Raw genomic sequence first — 22441 nt, 5'->3', positions numbered from 1 at the left:
ATGAACCCCACTTGGTCGTGATGAATAATCTTTTCAATGCATTGTTGCATTCCATTTGCTAGATTTCTTCTTTGACCCGGTCGTTCTTAAAAGTATGTTGTTTAATTTCCATGTATTTGTGGGTTTTCCTGCTTTCTTTTTGCAGTTGACATCCAATTTCAAAGCCTTGTGATCAGAAAATATGCTTGGTATGATTTCAATCTTCTTAAATTTGCTGAGATTACTTTTATGTCCCAATATATGGTCTATCCTTGAGAATGTTCCATGCACACTAGAAAAAAATGTATAGTCTGATGTTTTAGAATGAAGTGCTCTAGAAATGTCAATTATGTCCATTTCATCTAATGTGTCATTTAGGTCTCCTATTTCATTATTTATTTTCTGTTTGGATGATCTATCCATAGCTGTCAAGGATATACTTAGGTCCCCTAGTATAATTGTGTTTTGGTCAATTTCTCCATTTAGTTCTGTTAGTAGTGGCTTGGTATATTTCGGTGCTCCCTGATTGGGGAAATAAATATTGATGACTGTTATGTCTTCTTGTTGTATAGTCCCCTTTACCATTATGAAATGTCCATCTTTGTCTCTTGTTACCGTTTTTATCCTGAAGTCTGTTTCATCTGATATCAGTATGGATACTGAATGGTTTCCTCTGGATACCATTTGCTTGGAGTGTCAATTTCCATCCACCCTTTCACTTTGAGTCTATGCTTGTCCTTGTAGCTGAGATGAGTCTTTGGAGACAGCATATGGTTGGGTTTAGTTTTTTGATACAATCTGCTACTCTGTGCCTTTTTATTGGTGAGTTCAGTCCATTTACATTTAGGGTGATTATTGATATGTGAGGATTTCTTATCATTCTATCTTTAGTTTTCTGGTAAGACTGTGTCTCCATTGTTTCTTTGCCTTTTTGTTGTTGTTTATTATTTCTGTGTGGTGGTATTTTATGATGTTTCCCTTTGTTTCTTCTTTTATTACAGTATGTATTTCAGTTCTGGATTTTTTTTTTTTTTTTTGAGTGGTTACCCTTAAGTTTATGTAAAAGAAAGTTTGATATTTAGAGTATTCCATTTTCTTTAGCATGCCTACTTTCTCCATTCCTATATTCCGGTTCAGGCCTTTACTCTCCCCCTGTTTATGTTTTGGTTGCCACAGGTTGTCTCATTTGATGGTAGTCGAATAGCCTTCTTTAGTATTTCTTGTAGTGAAAGTCATGTATTAGAAAATCCCCTCAGCTTCTGTATGTCTGGAAAGGTCTATATTCCTCCTTCATCTCTAAAGGATATCTTTGCTGGGTATATTATTCTTGGCTCATAATGTCTCTTTCAATAGTTTGAATACTTGGTTCCACTCCCTCCTGGCTTGTAGAGTTTCTGCTGAGAAATCTGATGATAATCTAATGGGCTTTCCTTTGTAGGTTACTGTCTTCCATTCCCTGGCTGCCTTGAGGATTCTTTCTTTGTCATTGATTTTTGACAGCTTCAATACAATGTGCCTTGGAGAAGGCCTGTTGGGGTTGAGGTAATTAGGTGTTCTATTTGTTTCTTGGATTCGAGGATCCAGTTCTTTCCACAAGTTTGGGAAGTTCTCATCGCCTTTTTTTTTTTTTTTTGAGTATACTCTCTGTTCCCTTCTCCCTTTCTTCTCCTTCTGATATGCCCATTATTCTTATATTGCTCTTTCTGATGGAGTCAGAAAGTTCTTGTAGAGTCCTTTCATTTCTTTTAAGTCTCAAGTCTCTTCTTCCATCCGTGTTATTTCCAGGTTTCTATCTTCAATGTCACTGATTCTTTCCTCCATCTGGTCAACTCTACTACATAAACTGGCTATTTCATTCTTAATTTCTTCTATTGAGTTCTTAATCTCCAGAAATTCTATTTGGTTCTTTTTTAAAATTTCAATCTCTTTGGTAAAATGTTCATGTTGTTTTTTGATTGTGTTTCTGAGTTCATTAAATTGCCTTTCTGTGTTTTCTTGCATCTCGTTGAGTTTTTTCAGAACTGCTATCTTGAATTCTCTGTCATTTAAGTTACATATTTCCATATCTTTAAGTTCATTTTCTGGAGACTTTTCACTTTTTTTCTGAGCTGTCCTGTTGCCTTGGTTATTCATGGCAATTAATGATTTATTATTTCTCTTCCTAGACATCTACAGGAATAGGTTCTGCAACAGGTTGACAGGAAGAGGTCTTTCTTTTGTTTTCCAGTAAGTGTTTGTAGAATGTTTTATTTTCTCTCCAACTGCAGGCTTTTTTTCTCTCTCGCACTGTACTGTTATGTTTCCTCTGCACTATTACAGCTTCTCACACAATGGGGGGATTCCCTGGAAGGCGGGCTTCTCCTCTCTTAAGGTTCGCCTGGGTTTTTCCTGCACCAGATTCAGAGGTCGTGTTTTTCAGCAGTTCTGTTTACTCCTGCAGGGATCCGCCCAGATAGGTGGGGACAGGGGCGAGGTAAGTTGTGAGAATTGGCCCAGAGCAATGGCAGCGACCACCACCACAGCCGGTCCTGCATCCACAGCTCCCTCCCCTTTGCCGGAACTAGTTGGGCTGTGAGTCTGTGTATGCGGATCACAGTTCTCAGAACAGCAAATATTCTGTTCTTTTGATCTGACACTGCTACTATTCCGCTTCTAACACTGTGCAGGTGGGGACGGGGCGAGCTCTGGGAGGGTAGGGAGGGGGCGGCTAGTCTCAGTGCCTAAGGCTTCCGTTCTCTGCGGCAGTAAGGGCTTAAACCATGGTTTTCAGCCTTCGTCCCTCAGTTTTTGCTCCGAGGTCTCTGCCATGAGTGTTGGATTCAGCCGTGTTATACAATGTCCCCTCAGCCCTGTGGGCCATAAACAGAGCCCTAGCAATCCGAGTTCTTCCCTCTCCCGCAGCTGCGGTAGTTCTGGGATGCAGTGAGCTGGGAGCACTGAGCTCCGTTGGCATCCTGCGCCCGCCCAGCTCCGTCTCCGCACTTCTCCCTTCCCTCCTCCCCTGATTGCGTGACTTGCCCACCTTTAGGTGAATTCAGTAGTGAGTCTCTGTCTTGCCTGTCTGCTGTGCAGGAAGTCCTTTGTGGAGTTACAGTTTTTCAATTTGTTGTAATTTCCAGGGGAGATTTACAGAGGCTCACCTCATGCTGGCATTTTGATGACATTCCACGTATACTAATTTTCTATAATCTCTTCCAGCTGACAGAAGCCAAGGAAATATTTCCTAACTCATTCTATGAAGCCAGCATTACGATATTAACAAAATCAGATGAAGAAATTACATGGAAAAAGAACTACAGGATAGCTCTCATGAACACAGATGGAAATATCTTCAACAAAATATTAGCAAATCAAATTCAACATGTATAAAACGAATCATACACCACATGCATCTGAGATTTATCCCAGGTATAAAAAGCTGGTTCAACATTTAAAAAATCAATTATATCGACATTAACACGCTAAAGTGGAAAAATTATATGATCATATCAACAGGTGCAGAAAGGCATGTAACAAAATCCAATATCAATTTATAATAAGAACTTCCAGTAAACTACCTTGTTTCCCTAGAAATAAGACCTAGCTGGACAATCAGCTCTAATGCGTCATTTGGAGCAAAAATTAATATAAGACCCGGTTTTATTTTACTATAAGACCGGGTCTTTATAATATGATATAATATGATATGATATGATATATGATGTGAAATATGATATAAGACTGAGTCGTATATTAATTTTTGCTCCAAAAGACGCATTAGAGCTGATTGTCTGGCTAGGTCTTATTTTCGGGAAAACAGGGTAAGAATAGAGTGGAGTGTTGTCAACTTGATAAATAAAAAAAAATCTACAAAAATCGTATAGCTAATATCATACTTAATGGTAAGAAGCTTGAAAGTTTACCATTAAGTTTAGTATCAAGTGAGGAATGTCCTAGCTAATTCTGTAACAGTAAAAGAAAAGTAAAAGTTATATAGATTTAGAAGAAATAAAACTGGTTTTGTTCATAGATGTCATGATCATCTATGTAGAAAATTTGAAAGAACTGACCAAAAAAACAAAACAGAGAAACAACTGCTGGAACTAGTAAGTAATCACAGCAAGGTTGCAAGATACAGGTTAATATATAAAAGTCAACTGCCTTCCTACACACCAGCAATGAACAAGTGGAACTGGAAATTAAAAACACAATATCATTTATATTAGCACCCCATAAAATGACACACTTAGGTATAAATCTAACAAAATATATGTAAGATCTATGTGAGAAAAGCTACAAAATTTTGATGAAAGCTATCAAAAAAGAACTAAATAAATGGTAGATATTCCATGTTCATGGATAGGAAGATTGAATATTGTCAAGATATAAGTTCTTCCCAACTTGATCTGTAGAGGATATGGAGCAAGAGGGGCTCTCAAACTTTGCTGGTGGGCATGCAAAATGGTACAGCTATTCTGGAAGACAGTTTGGCAGTTTCTCATAAAACTTCAATGTGAACCCAATCAAAATACCAGGAAGTTATTTTGTGGATATTGTCAAACTGATTCTAAAGTTTATATGGAGAAGCAAAGGACCCAGAAAAGCCAAGACAATATTGAGGGAGAAGAGCAAAGTGGGAGGACTCACACTAAATTCAAGAATTCCTATAAAGCTACAGTAATCAAGACAGTGTGGTAATGGTACTGGCAAAAGAACAGAAAAACATATCAATGGAATAAAGTAGAGAATCCAGAAATAGACCCATATAAATATAGCCATCTGCTCTTTGACAAAGAAGCAAAGGTAATATAATGGAGCAAAGATATTCTCTTTAAGAAATGGTGCTGGAATATCTGGACATCCACATGCACATGAATCTAGACAGAAACCTTATTTACAAAAATTAACTCAAAATGGATCACAGACCTCAAGATAAAATGCAAAACTATAAAAGTCCTAGAAGATAAAGACAGGAGAAAATCTAGATTACCTTGGGTTTGGTGATGACTTTATTATATATTACTATTATTTTGTAGAAGAAAGTTTTTGATCTTTTTCTAATACTTTATTTTTCAATTAAAATTGACATACAATATTATATTTATTTTAGTAACAGTGATTAGACATTTATATAACTTAAGAAGTGATCACCTTTATAAATCAGGTACCCATCTGACACCATAGAGTTAATACAATATTATTAATATTCCCTATGCTATACTTTACTTCCCCATGAGTATTTCGTAACTACAATTTGTACTTATTAATCCCTTCACCTTTTTCACCCATTCCCGCAACCTCCCTCCTATCTGGCAACCATCAAAATGTTCTCTGTATCTATGAGTCTGTTTCTGTTGTTTATTATGTTCATTAGATTCCACATACAAGTGAAATCACATGGCAATTGTCTTTCTCTGTCTGACTTACTCCACTCAGCACAATACCCTCTAGGTCAATCCATATTATTGCGGATGGCAAGACTGCATTCATTTTTATGGCTGAGTAATATTCCATTGTGTGTGTGTGTGTGTGTGTGTGTGTGTGTGTGTATACACATACATATACATACATACATACATACATACATATATATACATATACACACATACACATATATATGTATACATATATATGTACCACCTCTCTGTCATCCATTCATCCATTCATGGACACCCAGACTGCCTCCATATCTTGGCTATTTGTAAATAATACTGCAACTAACATAGGGATACGCAGTCCCTTCGAAATAGTGTTTTAGTTTTCTTTGGATAAATACCTGGAAGTGGGATTACTGGGTCCTTGTCTCTTGTAATAGCCTTTGTTTTGGAGTCTCTTTTGTCTGGTATAAGCATTGCTACCTCAGCCTTTTTTGTTGTTTGTTTGTTTCCATTTTCATGAAATATCTTTTTCCATCCTTTTACTTTCTGTCTGTATCTTTCCATCTGAAGTGAGTCTCTCGTATGCAACATGTATAAGGGTTTTGTTTTCTTATCCGTTCAGCCCTCCTATGTCTTTTGATTGGAGCATTTAATCAATTTACACTGAAAGTAATTGGTGATAAATATGTAGTTACTGCCATTTTATTATTCATATTTTTATCATCTTCTTCAAGAAGTCCGTTTAACATTTCTTGCAATACTGCTTTGGTGTTGATGAACTCTTTTAGATTTTTCTTGTCTGGGAAGCTCTTTATCTGTCCTTCAATTTTAAATGATAGCTTTGCTGGGTAGAATAATCTTGGTTTTATGTCCTTGCTTTTCATCACTTTGACTACTTCATGCCAATCCATTCTGGACTGCAAAGTTTCTGTTGAGAAATCAGCTGACAATCATATCAGAGCTCCTTCATTAGTAACTAGCTGCCTTTCTCTTGCTGCTTTTAAGAGTCTCTCTTTGTCTTTAACCTCTGGCATTTGAATGATGATGTGTCTTGGTGTGGGTTCATCTTGTTTAGGACTCTCTGCACTTCCTGGGCTTGTATGTCTATTTCCTTTGCTAGATTATGGAAGTTTTTGTCATTATTTCTTCAAACAGGTTTTAAATCCCTTGCTCTCTCTCTTCTTCTCATACCCTTATGATGCAAATGTTGGTATGCCTGATGTTATTTCAGAGGTCCCTTAAACTATCCTTTTTTTTTTTTTTTGGATTCTTTTTGTTGCTTTTGATTGGATGTTTTATGCTACCTTATCTCCCAAATTGCTGATTTGAACATCTGCCTCATCTAATCTACTGTTGATTTCCTCTAATGTATTCTTCATTTGTTATTGTATTCTTCATTTCTGACTGGTTCTTTTTGTGTTTTCCATCTCTGTTGTGTTTCCCATCGCTTTGTTGAAGTTTTCACTGAGATCATTGGGCATCCAGTGTTTTGAACTCTGCATTTGGTAGACTGCTTGCCTCCATTTTGTGTAGTTCTTTTTCTTAAGCTTTGTTCTGTTCTTTCGTTTGGGACATGTTTCTTTGTTTCCCCATTTCCGCTGCCTTCCTGTGTTTGTTTCTATCTATTATGTAGAGCTGCAATGTCTACCATTCTTAGTAGAGTGGCCTTATGTAGTAGGTGACCTGTGGGGCCCAAGGTGCTGTCTCCCTGGTCAGCTGAGCCATGTTCTGCAGGTGTGTCCCTTATGTGGGTGATGTATTGTAGTTAAGCCTTGGTGCTGTTTGAACATCAGTGGGAGGGACTGACCCTCATGCTGATTGGTTGTGAGGTCTGGTCGTGATTACAATGGAGAAGTTGCTGTGCAGGGGCTGACCCTATGGAGGATTAACTTTAGCAGGGTTCTGTTGCCTTCCCAGTCTGCCCTTTGAGTGTGTCAACCACAGAGGCAGCCGAATGGTGCTCCGGCGCAGTCTGAAGTTGGCCACCAGGCGTACCAACCCTGAAGCCTCCTTTGTAGGTTCCTATGCAGGCCAAGTTCGGCTTCCACCAACACCCTGCCTTAGGCCACCTGGCATGAGCCACAAAGCAATCTGCAGATGTCTTCCACCCACAGTGGGCTTGGAGGTGTCTGGGAGAGGCTAAACTGTGAACTGAAGCTGGCTGCTGTTAGTGCTGGGCTTGGGACTACTTAGCAAGAGGTAGGGGCAATCTGAGGCCAGATGCTACTTGTTCAGGATTTGTTAACCTTTGAGATATTTTAGGAAAATCTGCAGCACGAGCCAAGACAGGCTGTTTGTTGCAATGACTTTCTAGATACACCACCAAAGGCATGATCATGAAAGAAAGAATTGACAAGTGCTAGACTTCATTAAAATTAAATGTCTATGCTCTGTGAAAGATTGAAAGATACTGTCTAAAGAATGAAGAGACAAGACACAGACTGGGAGAAAATATTTGCAAAAGATATCTGATAAAGGACTGTTAGCCCAAAATATACAACAAAAAACTTGATTTTAGAACATGCCAAAACATATAAAGTACAGCATACAGAATACAGTCAATATTGTAATAACTATGTATGGTGTCAGATGGGTACTAGATTTATTGGGCTGATCACTTTGTAAGGTATACAAATATCTAATCACTACGACATACACCTGAAACTAATATAATATTGCATGTCAACTATAATTGAAAAATAGAAAATGAAATATAAAAAAGGGCCAAAAATCTTTGACACCTCACTAAAGAAGATATACAGATGGCAAATGAGCATATGAAAAGACAGTCCACATCATATGTCATCAGGAAAATGCTAATTAAAAAAACAATGTGATAATGCTGTACATCTATTAGAATGACCAAACACAGAAAACTGGTAATACCAAATGCTAGTGAGGATATGGAGCAACAGGGACTCTCATACTTTGCTGGTGGGAATATAAAATGGTATAGCTACTTTGGAAGACAGTTTGGCAGTTTTGAAAGTGCATATTCTAATCATATGATCCAGCAATTGCAGTCCACGGTATTTACCTAAATAAACTGAAAACTATGCCCACACAAAAATCTGCACATTAATGTTTATAGCAGTTTTAATCATTATTGCCAAAACTTGAATGCACCCAAGATTCCTTCATATTATTATATCATATTATATTACATTATATTATACATTATACCCGGTCTTACATTATATTAAAATAAGACCGGGTCTTATATTAATTTTTGCTCCAAAAGACGCATTAGAGCTGATGGTCCGGCTAGGTCTTATTTTTGGGAAAACACGGCTTGCAGTGTCCCATAGCAGTTGTTTCCTGTCCAGTTGATATATATTAAGATCCATTTTGCATTTGAGCCAATGGACTTTCTACTAATGGCTCTTAATTTTGAAAGTCCAAAGTCTTTCCTAGGTGATAATGCAAGAATATCTGTGATTTTCAAGGGAACTGGTATGCTGCCCTAAAGCAACAGACACTCACTTGAACCTCTACATTCACTAGCTTTTTAAAGTCCAGAGTTCACTGATTTTGACTCCAATTTCTTTACTGCATTATCAAGTCTGGCTGGAATAACAACAAAATAGCTGGATAAGAAATTCAGTCAACTGCCCAAACCAGAAAATGTACCTTTCTTTTCTCCTTGCCATATCCAGACTGTGCATTTATTCAATGGATCCTTTCTGGAGGACTCATTCTCACATTTAAGGCATAGTACTTCACACAGCAGCGATTGAAAATTAATGTTTCTAACAGAGAAATGACAGCCCCAAAGAAGTATCAAAAATGCAATGCTATTTCCTGTATCTAAAATCCTAGGTAAAAAGATTCCCCAGAGAACTACAAAACAAGGGAGTCTAATTTATTGTCCTTAGCTATCAAGGTTAATTCCCAAGCCCTCCAAAGTTTGGGAGAACAGTAGAAGAGCTTGAAGTAAAAGCGATAAGAGATCTGTGACAAAATCAGAAGTTTAACAAAGCCTTCCAGTTGAAGACAATGTAAATTAAAAGTGAGATGACATGTAATGCAAAAGCATAAGCATTTTAATGTCAACTATGTTCTCTGTCAGAACCAATTAACTTTCTTTTTTAGTAATAAACCTACTTTTATTCCTGGGTACATATTTTGATTACAACCACAAGAGTGTGGCCCCATCTGAGATTTATGGTCATTAACTTAAATTACAATTTTGTGCTTCTGTCTAGGCACTTTCTGCTTTTTAGGAAGCAAGAAAGGGGAAAGACAGCAATGTGACCAGTGTTAGTTAGTAGTCTGCAAGTGAAGGAGGGGGCAAGAGAGAAGATATGTGCAAGGAAGTAAATATCATAACAAACTGGAAGCTAAGCTAAAAAGTAGACAAGTGGAAACACAAGGTGCAACAAAGTGATAATGTCAAATGATTGAAGGTCAACATAAGGATGAATTTTAGAATGGGGTAAATGAACTGAAGAACGCAGTCAGAAAATGGAATGATTTAACTCAAGATTTTAGAGGTGGTAAAGGTACTGATGATAAGATCTAAATTATTATCTTGGAAGCATATGCATATATCTGAGCTGGAGTGGAGGACAGGATAATTAGAAAGAAAGAGACTGGGGAACAAAGATGCCAGGTTGTTGAATGAATCACCAGTATGGATTTTTGCTGGATATCACTAAGAATGACAACATAAACAGTAGTAGCAAAAAGGACAATGGACGTGACACTAAAATCTTCAGTGGATAAAGCCAGATTGACAAGGAGGGCACATGACCAACAACATAAAGGAGAGGTAGTAAGTTGAATAGTCTGATGGTAAGGGGTTCAGGAGAGCTGAAAGGGAAAAATATCTATGTAAAAAGTTTTTAAACACAAATACTTAAAAAAAGCACATACAAATAAATTATTTATGAACTGCATATGTAGTATGAACATGGACTGGAAATATACAAGAAAATTCATAACTGTAGTTGCTTAAGAAGAGAGGGGAATGATAACAGAACATTATGATAAAGCTGAACTAGCAAGGTAAACTTCAACTTTTTTTTTTACAATGCTTTATTATTTCAATAACAGATGAAAGAAAAAAAGAAACCCTACCTATGCCTATAGGGAAAACAACAAACCATTATTTCACTACTATTCTTTAAAACTAGCTCTTCCATAAAAAGGGTAACTCAATAAAAAACGTTTTTTCAGTTCAACATATTTGTAAGAAGCAGCCTGGCTATTTGTATATTCGGCCATTTTAAACAGGATACCAATTATTAATTTGTGGAACAACTGTCACAAATGTGCACATAGTTTTCTCTTTTTTTCTGTCCCTCACCCTCCTCCATTTTGGCAACCATCCGCCCATTCTCTGGGTCTGTTTCTGTTTTATTTTATTCATTTTGTTTTGTTTTGTTTGTTTGCTTGTTCTTTTAGATTCCATATACAAGTGAACTCATATGGCATTTGTCTTTCTCTGCCTGACTTATTTCAGTTTACATAATACCTTCTGGGTTCATCCACGTTGTCATAAATGGAAAGATTTCATTCTTTATTATTGCTGAGTAATGCATATAGTTGTCTTGAACAGACAAGGCAGCATAATAAATAATTAAGATTGATATTTAAATTGGTGAATAAAATAGCTTATTATTGAATTCACATCTCTAATCACAAATGAAAATACATAAAGCCCTTATATAAAGTGTGTGTGCAAGATCAACTGAATGGAAGAATTTTAAACAAGTAGCAAAGTTCTTTTCTGACACAAATATAAGACATCATCCCTGTACATTAGAGACTGAATACTATTAGTGAAATAATTTAGTTATACTTGATTAATTAATGACTCAGTGAGCAGATAAAAAGATATATAACTGTAGGACAGTATATACATTTCAAAATATAATTTGTACTTATATTAGTGATGGTAATGGACTTTGGTAAGTCTAAAAATGAACACACTGCCTCTTGCAAAATCAAAATACCTCTAAAATTCTACAATTTAAAAAGGAAAACTTGGGAAAGCTGATTACAAAGAGTACATTTAAGAATTTTTTTACACATGGGTGCTTCTATTAGGTTGGTGCAAAAGTAATTGCAGTTTTTGCAATTATGTTTAAACTTTTAAACCACAATTACCTTTGCACCAACCTAATAATATCAACTCAATGCACCAAACAAAACTTCCATTTTTCAACCAACACAAACACATTAAAAATATATTTAAATGTCATCTCAGCTTGTACATTAAAAAAATTGGATATCAAACAGAAAATAAAATTACGTAAGTACTTTCTAACAATTCAATTTTAGGCAACAAATGTACTGCACACAAATATAGTTAGGCAATACACTAGGACCTTGTGCGCACATAGTTGAGAGTAAAGAAAAGCCCAAATTTTATAAACACTGTATTTTAAATTAATGTTTCTCAAAGTGCATCCCTGAACCAGCAGCACCAGAAGCATCATAATTATTTTGCTTGTTCAAGTAAATTTCTATACACCATCCCAAAACAAGAATTTGCATTATTTGCAAATACCTTTGGTAACTATTATTTACATAAAAGTTTGAGAATCAATGCTTTACATGTTAAAAAATAATTGCTGCTGTAAAATAGCAGAAGTGAAAAAGCTCCCCCACCCCCATTATGAAATTGATTTTTAAAAATTATTACGTTAAAATGTTTAATAATTCCTTTAAAAATATTTGTATATAATATAGATTAAAGCAAACAGACTTACAGGTGGTGATATCAGGTGGTGCATAGCCATCATTCATATACATACTTGTGGGTTTCGCCACTTTCAAGTAAACAAAATCAGATGTGTTCTTTAAGGCCGTTACTGCTTCTTCATGAGTAACTTCTTCTAAACACACACTATTCACCTAAAAGAAAATCCCCAAAACATTTAAGACATTTTACATACTTTCTGCTTTTTGGTTATAAACAACTATACCTAAAAACAGGCATAACGCAGGACTGATTTAAGGGATATAAAGGTATGTGAAAAGAAAACACCCATTTTTATTGTTTATGATATTAGGAAGTTATGATAAATGAAACTCTATGTATTTTAATAAAATAACCAATCTTGATTCTAGCCTCGATTCCTCCCAATTCCCCTAGCCTTCCACTCTTAGGCATTTAGGAATGAGTGCGTATATTTTAGACTTTTCTTTTTCTTAAAGAAAATGAGACCATGTTAAAGTTATTGTTCTGCAACTGGATTTTTAATCTTAGAGATAATTCGATGTAGGGACATATGGAATTACCTCATTTAAAAAACTGTTTCCTAGTACCCCATTGTATAGTTGTACCATAATTTATTAAGCCATTCCAATCTTAATAGATATTTAAACTGTTTTTCTAAGTAAATGGCTTTGGTAAGTTTATACCCACTACCACAGAATGTGACAGTGCTCATCTCAGACATTTGCAAACACTGAATATTACTGATTTATCAAAAAAGTCTGCAAAATGATCCATGTTTTAATTTGTACATCTAGTATATTTAAATTTGTATTTTCATTGTGAATAGTCAAGTTGAGAGTTTTTCAATTATTTGTTGGCCTCTCATTTATATTCTATATAAAACAGAATTGATTTTTAGGTAGTGATAGTATATTTTGCAAGATTGCTGAACTTGTTTATTAGTTTTACTAGTAGGTTCCTAGGATTTTTAACATACAATATGATATATTATTCTGCAAATATAGTTTTACTTCTTCCTTCCCAATCTGAATGTCCTTTTCTTATTGTCCTGGCTATTAGCACAACGTTGAACAAAAATGGTAGTTTGTGTCTTTCTAGGAAATTTGTCCATTTCATCTAAGTTATCTAATGTGTTGTCATACAGTTGTTCATAAATGAAAGTATTCTCTTATAGCCTCTTTCACTCCTACTTTTAGAAATTTGAGTCTTCTTTTTTACTAGCTAAAGGTTTGTCAATTTTGTTGACCTTTTAAAGAACCAAGTTTTGGGTTTGTTGATCTTATCTATGATTTTCCTATTCCCTCTTTCATTAATTTCTGCTCAAATCTTTATTATTTTCTTCCCTCCTACTAGCTTTAGGTTTAGATTGGTCTTCTTTTTGGTAAAATTTTTTTTCGGCAAAGAAACAAAACACTATAAATGTGTCTAGGATTTTAAATTACAACTTATTACATAAATACAGAGGGTGCCAAAAAATGTATACACATTTTAAGAAAGGAAAAAAATATTAAAATTGTAATAACATATACCAGTAACAAAAGATGAATACAAGTCATGTGTATACATTTTTTTGGTACCCCGGTAATCATTTTTGTATATTTTTCATTGCCTTAATTTGTATCTTTATAATCAATAGTAGGAGGGATTTTAACGTTTTCACAAAAGTTTCTAAAGGTCACAGAAGAACTGCAACTTTCCCTATTGATTATTGCTTTGCAGGGTTTCACATGCATGGTCATTTTCATGGTCCCAAACTACCGTGTATAATGAGGACTGCCTGTATTTTGAAATATATATAGCTGTGGTGTACTGCTCCTTTGGTGGCTTGCAATGAGCCATGCATCCTGTCATTCACACCCTTGTAAAATCCCTTGCTATACTGAGTCTTGGTTGGCCATATAACTAACTTTAGCCAATGACACATTTGTAAATGTGATGCAAAGAGAGGATTGATAAATGCCATACACTGGAGCTTGTCTTCTTGCAAAGCTCACTCTTGGTATGCCCCTCTTGGAACCTGGCCACCATCCTGTGAGAAACCCAACACAGCCACGCAAAGGATTAAACACCTGGCTAAAGCCCCAGTTGATCTACCAGCTGACAGCCAACAACAAGTTGTCCGCCATGTGTGAACCAACTTGGAAATAGATCCCCGTCCAAGTTGAGCCACCCTAGCTGAAATTAAGTGGAGTAGAGACGCATTGCCCTGGCTAAAACCTACCCAAATTGAAAAAGTGTAAGCAAATAAATGATTGCTGTTGTTTCAGCCACTAGTTTTTGTGTTTTTTTTTTAAGGCAGCATTAGATAACTGATAAAAGAACTAACAAGATTTGCTAAGGAATTCAATGTGGAGTGTGATAGAAAGAGGACTATCCTAAAGTTTTAAACCTGGGCAAATAGAGTATAAAGTTCCCATTTAATGAGATGTGAAGACTGTGCAACGAGCAGGATTTGGAGGCAAGGTGGGGAGGGACTCAGAAGTTCATTATTAGATAAATTAAATTTGAGATGACTTTTGAGACATACAAAAAAGAGACCAGATAAAATCTCTTAGGACTTTTCAAATGTTTTGATAAGAACCAATGCCAAAAATTTTTATATTTCAGCCAAGCGCAAAACGTGTGTGTGTGTGTAAAAATGAATAACTAAAGTTCAGAAAACAATACTTATCACATGCAAATGCAACCCAGTAAGTTATCTGATCACGCATTAAAGAGAGAAGAGAAAATATACAAGGACTGAGTCCTGGATCACTTCAGTGTTGAAGAGGTTAGGGAGAGCATGCACCAAAAAGGAGAATGGAAAATGACTAGTAAGAGAAATACCAACATAGAAGATGAGTGTTTGGCAAAATGGAAAAAGTGTTTGCAGGAAGAAGGTGTGTCAAATGCTTGGTATGTCAATTAAGATGAGAACTAAGAATTGAATAATTTCAGTGGAATTATGATAACAAAAGCCTCACTAACTGGTAAATTAGCATAAATTGCGGGTTCCCTACCACTAAAATTGATTCTGGGGAAACATAGTCTCCAAGAAATTAAAAAAATAAAAGTGAGAAACCCAGTGGAGAAAGAAGTTTGTTTTGAACTGGTGTGTGTGTGTGTGTGTGTGTGTGTGTGTGTGCGCACGCGCACACACACAAGTGATAATGAGGGGGTGTTGGTTGTAGGTTGGGGAAAAGAATGGCAAGTCACAGCTGTGAGTTACAGAAAAGTATTTCAAGGTCAGCTCCTTTCTCTTTCCCCATCATTAACTCAAAAATAATCAGTCTATCTCCTTGCTGCAACAATAAGCAGTGCTGGACAGTATACAGAACAAAGGAATTGTTTATATGGAATTATAAGTTTTTACAAGTAGTTTGGAAAACAGTTATATTTTCGTTGTAATGTTACTGATACCACATGAGCCATTAAATTCTTAGATAAATATCTAATTGAAACTCTTGTATCCTGTAGATGTTCACAAGAACACACTGCAGGTCTTTCTAGCAGACTTATTTATAATTACACCTCACACCCCAAAAGAAAAAGATTAAAAAAAAAAGTAAGAACCCAACTCACCACTATACCAGACCTAATTTTGTGCCTTTTCAGAATCACTTGAACTTACATGCCCACTAGGCCTTGGCTAGTTGCTTCCTGGCTACTGTTCCTTTCTCTCACCTTGTCTCCTACCATTACCAGCTCTTTTAATCTTTTCTGGAGTAAAGGCTGGGCTTGGGCACGGCTGATGTGTTCCTCATAGTGAAAACTGCAACACATCAGAAGCCCATGTCTGACCTGTCTAGACTACCAAGGCTCTAGCTCTTCCCATCACTTCTGGGTTCAGGAAAAGTGCTGTGCAATGGAGTGAGGGAGCTGGCTTCCCTAGAATTTGCCTTGAGGAGCTGGGTAACACAATAGACTCTAACTAACAAGAGACAAGGGACTAAGACAAGGGACTAAAATGGTCAGCAGATAAATCCTGTCTTTTACCTGGATGGCTGGATCTAAGGTTTAATGGTTCCACATTACCTGCCTGGAACACTGTCCTACATGACAAGCAATTAGCCACATTTTCTTACAACATTATAGCCAGCTCAGAAACATAATACCTGGTATTGGCTTTCCCTCATTCTCTGCCTCACTTTACATTATCATTTACTCTAGCTTCGCTGAGATTCTAGCTCCCCTTTCTACCTACTTAGCACAGTAGGTTTCCTTCACGTTTTATTTTTCTAGGGAACATGGGCTAAGACAGTTACTGATGAAGACTGGATAAACTGTGGTGTAGTCCCAGAATTGAATATTATTATGTAGAGGTGAAATGAATAAACTTCAGTTCTAGGCAGCAATATGGGTAAGTTGCAGTAACAGAATATTTAGTGAAAAGAGTATTAAAATACTACATATAGCAAAAAAAACCTTTTTAAAAATTTCAAAACAATACTAAACAAAAATTTCAGACATATATATCTGATTAAACAATTTTTGAAAAGCAAAGGAATGAGAAACACAAATTGTTGATCTTCTAGTTCTTGGACTGGGTAATGACATTAATAGTTTTCATTATACTACAAATAAAATAATTTAAGTGTAAAAATAAAAATGAAAAAGGTTACAAAAGATGACATTGTGTCATGAACCTAAGGATTATAATTAAATAATTTTGTGCATTCAAACCCTTAACCAGTCAACAACAGAAAAAAAAAAAAATAAGGAAAAATGAAAATAATGAAAGTAAAAGGGAAGGGAGTGCTAGAAGAAATGAAATGGAAAATAAAGATAATACCAAGAACCATTTTTCAGGTTTCAACTAAAGCAAGGCAAGTATTCACTCATTTACATATTTTTGGCACTTAGAAATTCCAGTGTCTGTCAGGAAAGAAAAAAAAAAAAGACCATCAAAATGATTTTTAAAGGAGCTCCAAGATGGTGAAGTAGATAAATACTGTGCCTGCTTCCTTCCATGAAAACACTAAAATAACAACTAAATTATAGAACAATCAACCTGGAGAATATCTGAAGTCTAGCTGAACAGAAGTTTTATAACTAAGGATATAAAGAAGACTGGTAGGAGGGGCGGAGAGGCAAAATGAGCTGGCCCCAAACCTCCGTGTAGTGGTTGAGAATCAGAAGGGATACCTCAATTATGGAGTTTTCCTTGGGAGGAGTGAGGGACCCCAACCACTACACCAGGCTCCCCAGCCGGGAGTAGTGGTGCTGGAAAGAAGAGCCTCCACAACATCTGGCTGCAAAAAACAATGGGGTTTCTAAACACCTGGGTGGGATGGAAGGCTGTGGGAAACCCAGACGTCCTCTTAATTAAAGGGCTCGTGCATAGACTCACTCACTTGCAGTCACTAAGCCTGGGCTGTGATGGAGAGATGATGGTTCAGGGGGCATCAGAGGCATATGGGAAGTGGAGGGGTAGGGAGCTGAATGAGGTGTGGCTTCTGGGCGAGGGCTAGAGGACAGATGCCATTTTTCCTGTATAAGGTCTTCCTTCTGTGCAGCTGGCCGTTGGGCACCATCTTTCCTGTGTTGAGCCCTCCCCCACATGGCCAAATCTGAATCTGAATCCGTCCGAGCTCCACTGGAACCCTTACTGAACCCAACTCCGCCAACGCCAAAGGCACTTTCTTGGCAAGCAGCCAGCCCCACCTGTACTGCACTCTTTCTTGGAAAATTACTGGAGTCCGTAGTCCCCAGGTGAGTGGCAACTGGCCTCGGTGTTATTTGTATTCTGAAACTTTTATTGAGTAGCTCCACTCTCAGCACTGGCACTGAACCAGAATCTACATTAATCTGGTGAATGCAACTCTTCCCACTCTAGTGACTCCTTGAGACCCTGCCTCACCCAACTTGTGTACCACAAAAGGCTTTATCAATGGCTGATCCTTAAGGGACCTCGCAGGTGGGAGCACGCCTCAGGATGTCCTGGCTTTTTGTGGAGCTATCCGAGGCCCAGTACTGGTGGCAGCTGTCCTTGGTTCACAGCATGGCCTCTCCCATGTGCCTCCAGGTTTAGAACAGGCAGCAAACAACCACAGATCACTTTATAGCTCCTACCAGGTAGCCCCCGGACAGTCACAGGCAGTGGGTGACCTGGGCCTGCACCAGAGCCGCTCTCAAGGGGCTCCAGAACCAACATACTTGGAAGTTGGCTGTAGACCACAGCAGAGCACCACCCAATTAACCCCACAAGTGACACACACAAAGGGCGGTGTCAACAGGCACCAGAGCGAACTGGGGAAAATCCCACTCAGTGAGGTAAGCCGCCCACACAGTAGCGTAAGCTATGAATGAGGCCAAACCCCACTGCCAATCAGCCTGAAGACCAATCCCACTCACTGACATGACAATAGCAATCAAGACTCAACTATAACGGGAGGGCAAACACAACCCACACAAAGAACACTCCTGGAGCACCCGAAGCAGGTAACCTGGGAACCTACCACAGGACACCTACTACATAAGGCCACCTGGCCAAGACTGGGAGACATAGCAGATCTACCTAATACATAGAAACAAACACAGAGTTGCAGCCAAAATGAGGAAACAAAGAAATATGTCCCAAATGAAAGAACAGGAGAAAACTCCAGAAAAGAACTAAACAAAATGGAGGCAAGCAACCTATCAGAGACAGAGTTCAAAACAATGGTTATAGGGATGTTCAAAGAGCTTAGAACTTTAACAAGGAGATAGCAAGCATAAGAAAGGGCATATAAACCATAAAAAAGAACCAATCAGAAGTAAAGAATACAATAACTAAAATGAAGAATGCACTAGAAGGAATCACCAGCAGACTCGATGAAGCAGAGGATCGAATCAAAGATTTAGAAGAAAACACTAAAGAAAACACCTAACTGGGACAGCAAAAATAAAAAATAAAAAAAAATGAGAATAGTTTAAGGGGCCTTTGAAACAACATCTACCATACCAACATCTGCATCATGGGGTACTAGAAGAAGAGAGAGCAAGGAATTTAAAACTTATTTAAATGAATAATGATGAAAACTTCCCTAACCTAGCAAAGGAAATAGACATACAAGCCCAGAAAGTGCTGAGTGTCCCAAACAAGATGAACCCAAACAGGCCTATCCCAAGACACGTCATCATTCAAATGCGAAAGGTTAAAGACAAAGACAGAATCCTAAAAGCAGCAAGAGGAAGGCAACTAGTAACTTATAAGAGAGCTCCTGTAACATTTTCAGCTGATTTCTCAATAGAAACTTTGGAGGCCGGAAGGGATACACATGAAATATTCAACATGATGAAAAGCAAGGACCTACAAACAAGGGTATTCTACCAAGCAAGGCTATCATTTTAAATAGAAAAATAGATAAAGGGCTTCACAGACAAGAAAAAGCTAAAGGAGTTCATCACCACCAAACCAGTATTACAAAGATTGTTAGGGGGACTTCTTTAAGATGAAAAAAAAACAAAAAGATCAAAATTATGAATAAAATGGCAATAGCTAACATATCTATCAACAATTACTTTCAGTATAAATAGATTAAATGTTCCAATCAAAAGACATAGGGCTGAATGGGTAAGAAAACAAAACCCTTACACATGCTGCCTACAAGAAACTCACTTCAGATGGAAAGACACACACAGATGAAAAGTAGAGGGATGGAAAAGTTATTTCATGAAAATTGGGGGTGGGGGTGGGGAAAGCTGGGATAGCAAAGCTTATATTATACCAGACAAAAGAGATTCTAAAACAAAGGCTATAACAAGACACAAAGAAGCCCCAAGTAATCCCACTTCTGGGTATTTATCTGAAGAAACCCAAACCACTATTTTCGAAGGGACTGTGCATCCCTATGTTAATTACAGCATTACTTAAAAATAGCCAAGATATGGAGGCAACCTGGGTGTCCACCAATGGATGAATAAAGAAGAGGTGGTAAATATATACAAAGGATTATTACTCAGCCATAAAAATGAATGAAATTTTGCCATCTGCAACAACATGGATGAACCTAGAGGGTATTGTGCTGAGTGGAGTAAGTCAGACAGAGAAAGACAACTGCCATATGATTTCACCTGTATGTGGAATCTAATGAACAAACTAAATGAACAAACAAAACAGAAACAGACTCATACTAGATATAGAGAACATTTTAAAGGTTGCCAGGTAGGAGGGGAGTCAGGGGTGTGTGTGAAAAAAGGGGAAGGGATTAAGAAGTACCAATTGGTTGTTAAAAAGCAGTTATGTGGATGTAGGGTACAGCACAAGGAATATAGTCAATAATATTGTAGTAACTATGTATGGTGTCAGATGGGTACTAAAGTTGTTGAGGTGATAGATGGAAAGGGTTTAGGGGGCAGGGTGAAAAAGGTGAAGGGATTAAGAGTTTGAAAGTGGTAGTTACGAAATAGTCATGGGGATGTAAAATAAAGCATAGAGAATATAGTCAATTATATGGTAATAACTATGTATAGTGCCAGGTGGGTACTAGTCAGGGGGATCACTTCTTAAATTATATAATATAAATGTCTAACCACTATGCGGTACACCTGAAATTAATATAAAATTACTTGGAATGTGAAAAAAATTTTACATGGAATTTTAGAATAAAATTTCAAGGAAAATAAAAGATTTTTAAAACAATTGATTTCTTATACTTACTGCTAAAAGTTTATCTCCAATCTGAAGTTTACCATCTTTATGTGCTGCACCTCCTTCAATTATTTTGGTTACATAGATGCTATTATCCCCAGGAATATGTTGATTTCCAACCCCTCCAGCAATGCTGAACCCAAGACCTGTTTGGAAAACACTAGTTATAGAATCTCATCAATAAATGTGAACTTAAGTCCAGAAAGAAATGGTTGAAAAACAGAGAGTGATAATTTCATCACACTAACGTTTTTAAAATAGAAAAGAATCTATTTTCCTACTTTTAAATTCGTATTTGTTCTGCAACCAGGTAACAACGATAAATATAGGTGTTTCTACAGTTACAAATAAGTTCATTTTTTTTCTCCCAGGTTAAAGTCTCTTTATAGATACATTTGTTAGTTCAAAGACACGTTGTAAAATTTTGTTTCATTTTTGCTTCCATCATAAATGTGCTTCTTACTAACACTTTTAATACCGTTACAAATTTAAAACAATTGAGAAAAAAATAATAAAATTGTTTGTGGTGAAAACAGACTTCAGAAATTTGTATACTTTTGTTATTTTTCCAATATTCTATGACTTAGTTTTAAATAAAGCATTTCTTTAACTCATAAATCCCACAGCTTCAGTACCAAATTTGTAGCTCTCTATTCCTTTTTTCATCTGTTAGAGTAACACCTCTTCAATGAAGTCACAAATTGGAATCAATACATCTATTCATCCTCAATCCCATCAATGTTTTCTTTTATTTTCCATCAATGTTTTCAAAATTCAGAAATCACATTTTAACAGTCCTTATTGGAGATGTAACTGCTAATGACACACTCATATCTTCTTTTAACTTAATCTCTCTGTACCTGCATTTAACGTATTTTGTGGATTAATGAACACAAATTAATATCCGCATTATCCATGACTTCAAACTATTTAAGTAGAATTCTACTTAAGACAAAAATCAGTAGAAATAGCAGAAATTCTAAAAATTCACATAAAGTCTGTAGATTACCAGTACTGGTAATCTTAGAATGTGTGTCATAAATAACTTCATAGGTATATTTAACTCAGAGATTTCTTACTTAATTGGTCTTAATTTGATTTATTTTATACCTTTAGGACCTTTAATGAGCTTTATTTCCATTATTTTTTCTGATACCGGTTTCCGTCTTTTTACGTATAAGCGTACGATAGACCCTGCTTCTTTCAATGCTTCAACTGCTTTGCTATGTGTTACATCATGGACATCTACTTCATTTACTCGTAATATACAGTCATTGACCCTGAGGGAAAAAAATTAAAAATTTACATATCCATTTTCACTTTGCCAAGTTTTTCTTATCCTTTAATATTTAAGGAAAAGAGAATTATTACTAGAGAAACTATATATGAAGAAACTTCATGTTAATTTCCAATGTATCAAATACTCATATAAATTAATACGTTTTCCAATGGACAGCAAAAGAAACAGTGCAAATAATAGATTATACAAAAATATTAAATAATGACAGCTGCAATTTGTATACTTATCACATGTAGGCCTTAAGATACTTCAGAAAAATAGAAAATGTTTATTTAACATTAATCCTATAACAGGTACTTCTTTTAGTACTTAACCCTTACAACAACTTGTAAGGTAGATACATATTTATATCCCTACTTTACAAACGGAGAAACTGAGGCACAAAGAGTTTAAATAACTTTCCCATGGCTCCTAGATAATGACTAACACAATTGTGATTCAAAGGTTAAGAAAATTGAGGCTCAGCCTAAATAACTACCTTAAGGTCATAGAGATAGTAAAACTGA

General features: G+C 36.5%; 1 protein-coding gene across 23 annotated transcripts in view; it reads right to left on the bottom strand.

The window, feature by feature from the left end:
* The window catches only part of DLG1 (discs large MAGUK scaffold protein 1), a 241560-nt gene that overhangs the window by 82297 nt on the left and 136822 nt on the right, over positions 1–22441 (bottom strand). For all 23 annotated transcript variants that reach the window (XM_019723532.2, XM_074329838.1, XM_019723561.2 and 20 more), the window contains 3 exons: positions 21746–21915; positions 20645–20781; positions 12053–12197 (listed from right to left, as the gene is read on the bottom strand). In XM_019723532.2, the coding sequence (XP_019579091.2) occupies positions 12053–12197; positions 20645–20781; positions 21746–21915 (452 nt within the window). The remainder of the gene's footprint in view (positions 1–12052; positions 12198–20644; positions 20782–21745; positions 21916–22441) is intronic.

The sequence above is a fragment of the Rhinolophus sinicus genome, linkage group LG01 (assembly GCF_036562045.2).
Source record: "Rhinolophus sinicus isolate RSC01 linkage group LG01, ASM3656204v1, whole genome shotgun sequence".
NCBI classification, from domain to species: Eukaryota; Metazoa; Chordata; class Mammalia; order Chiroptera; family Rhinolophidae; genus Rhinolophus; species Rhinolophus sinicus.
The sequence above is the reverse complement of the archived record's forward strand: the minus strand, read 5'-3'. Positions and strand labels throughout refer to the sequence as shown.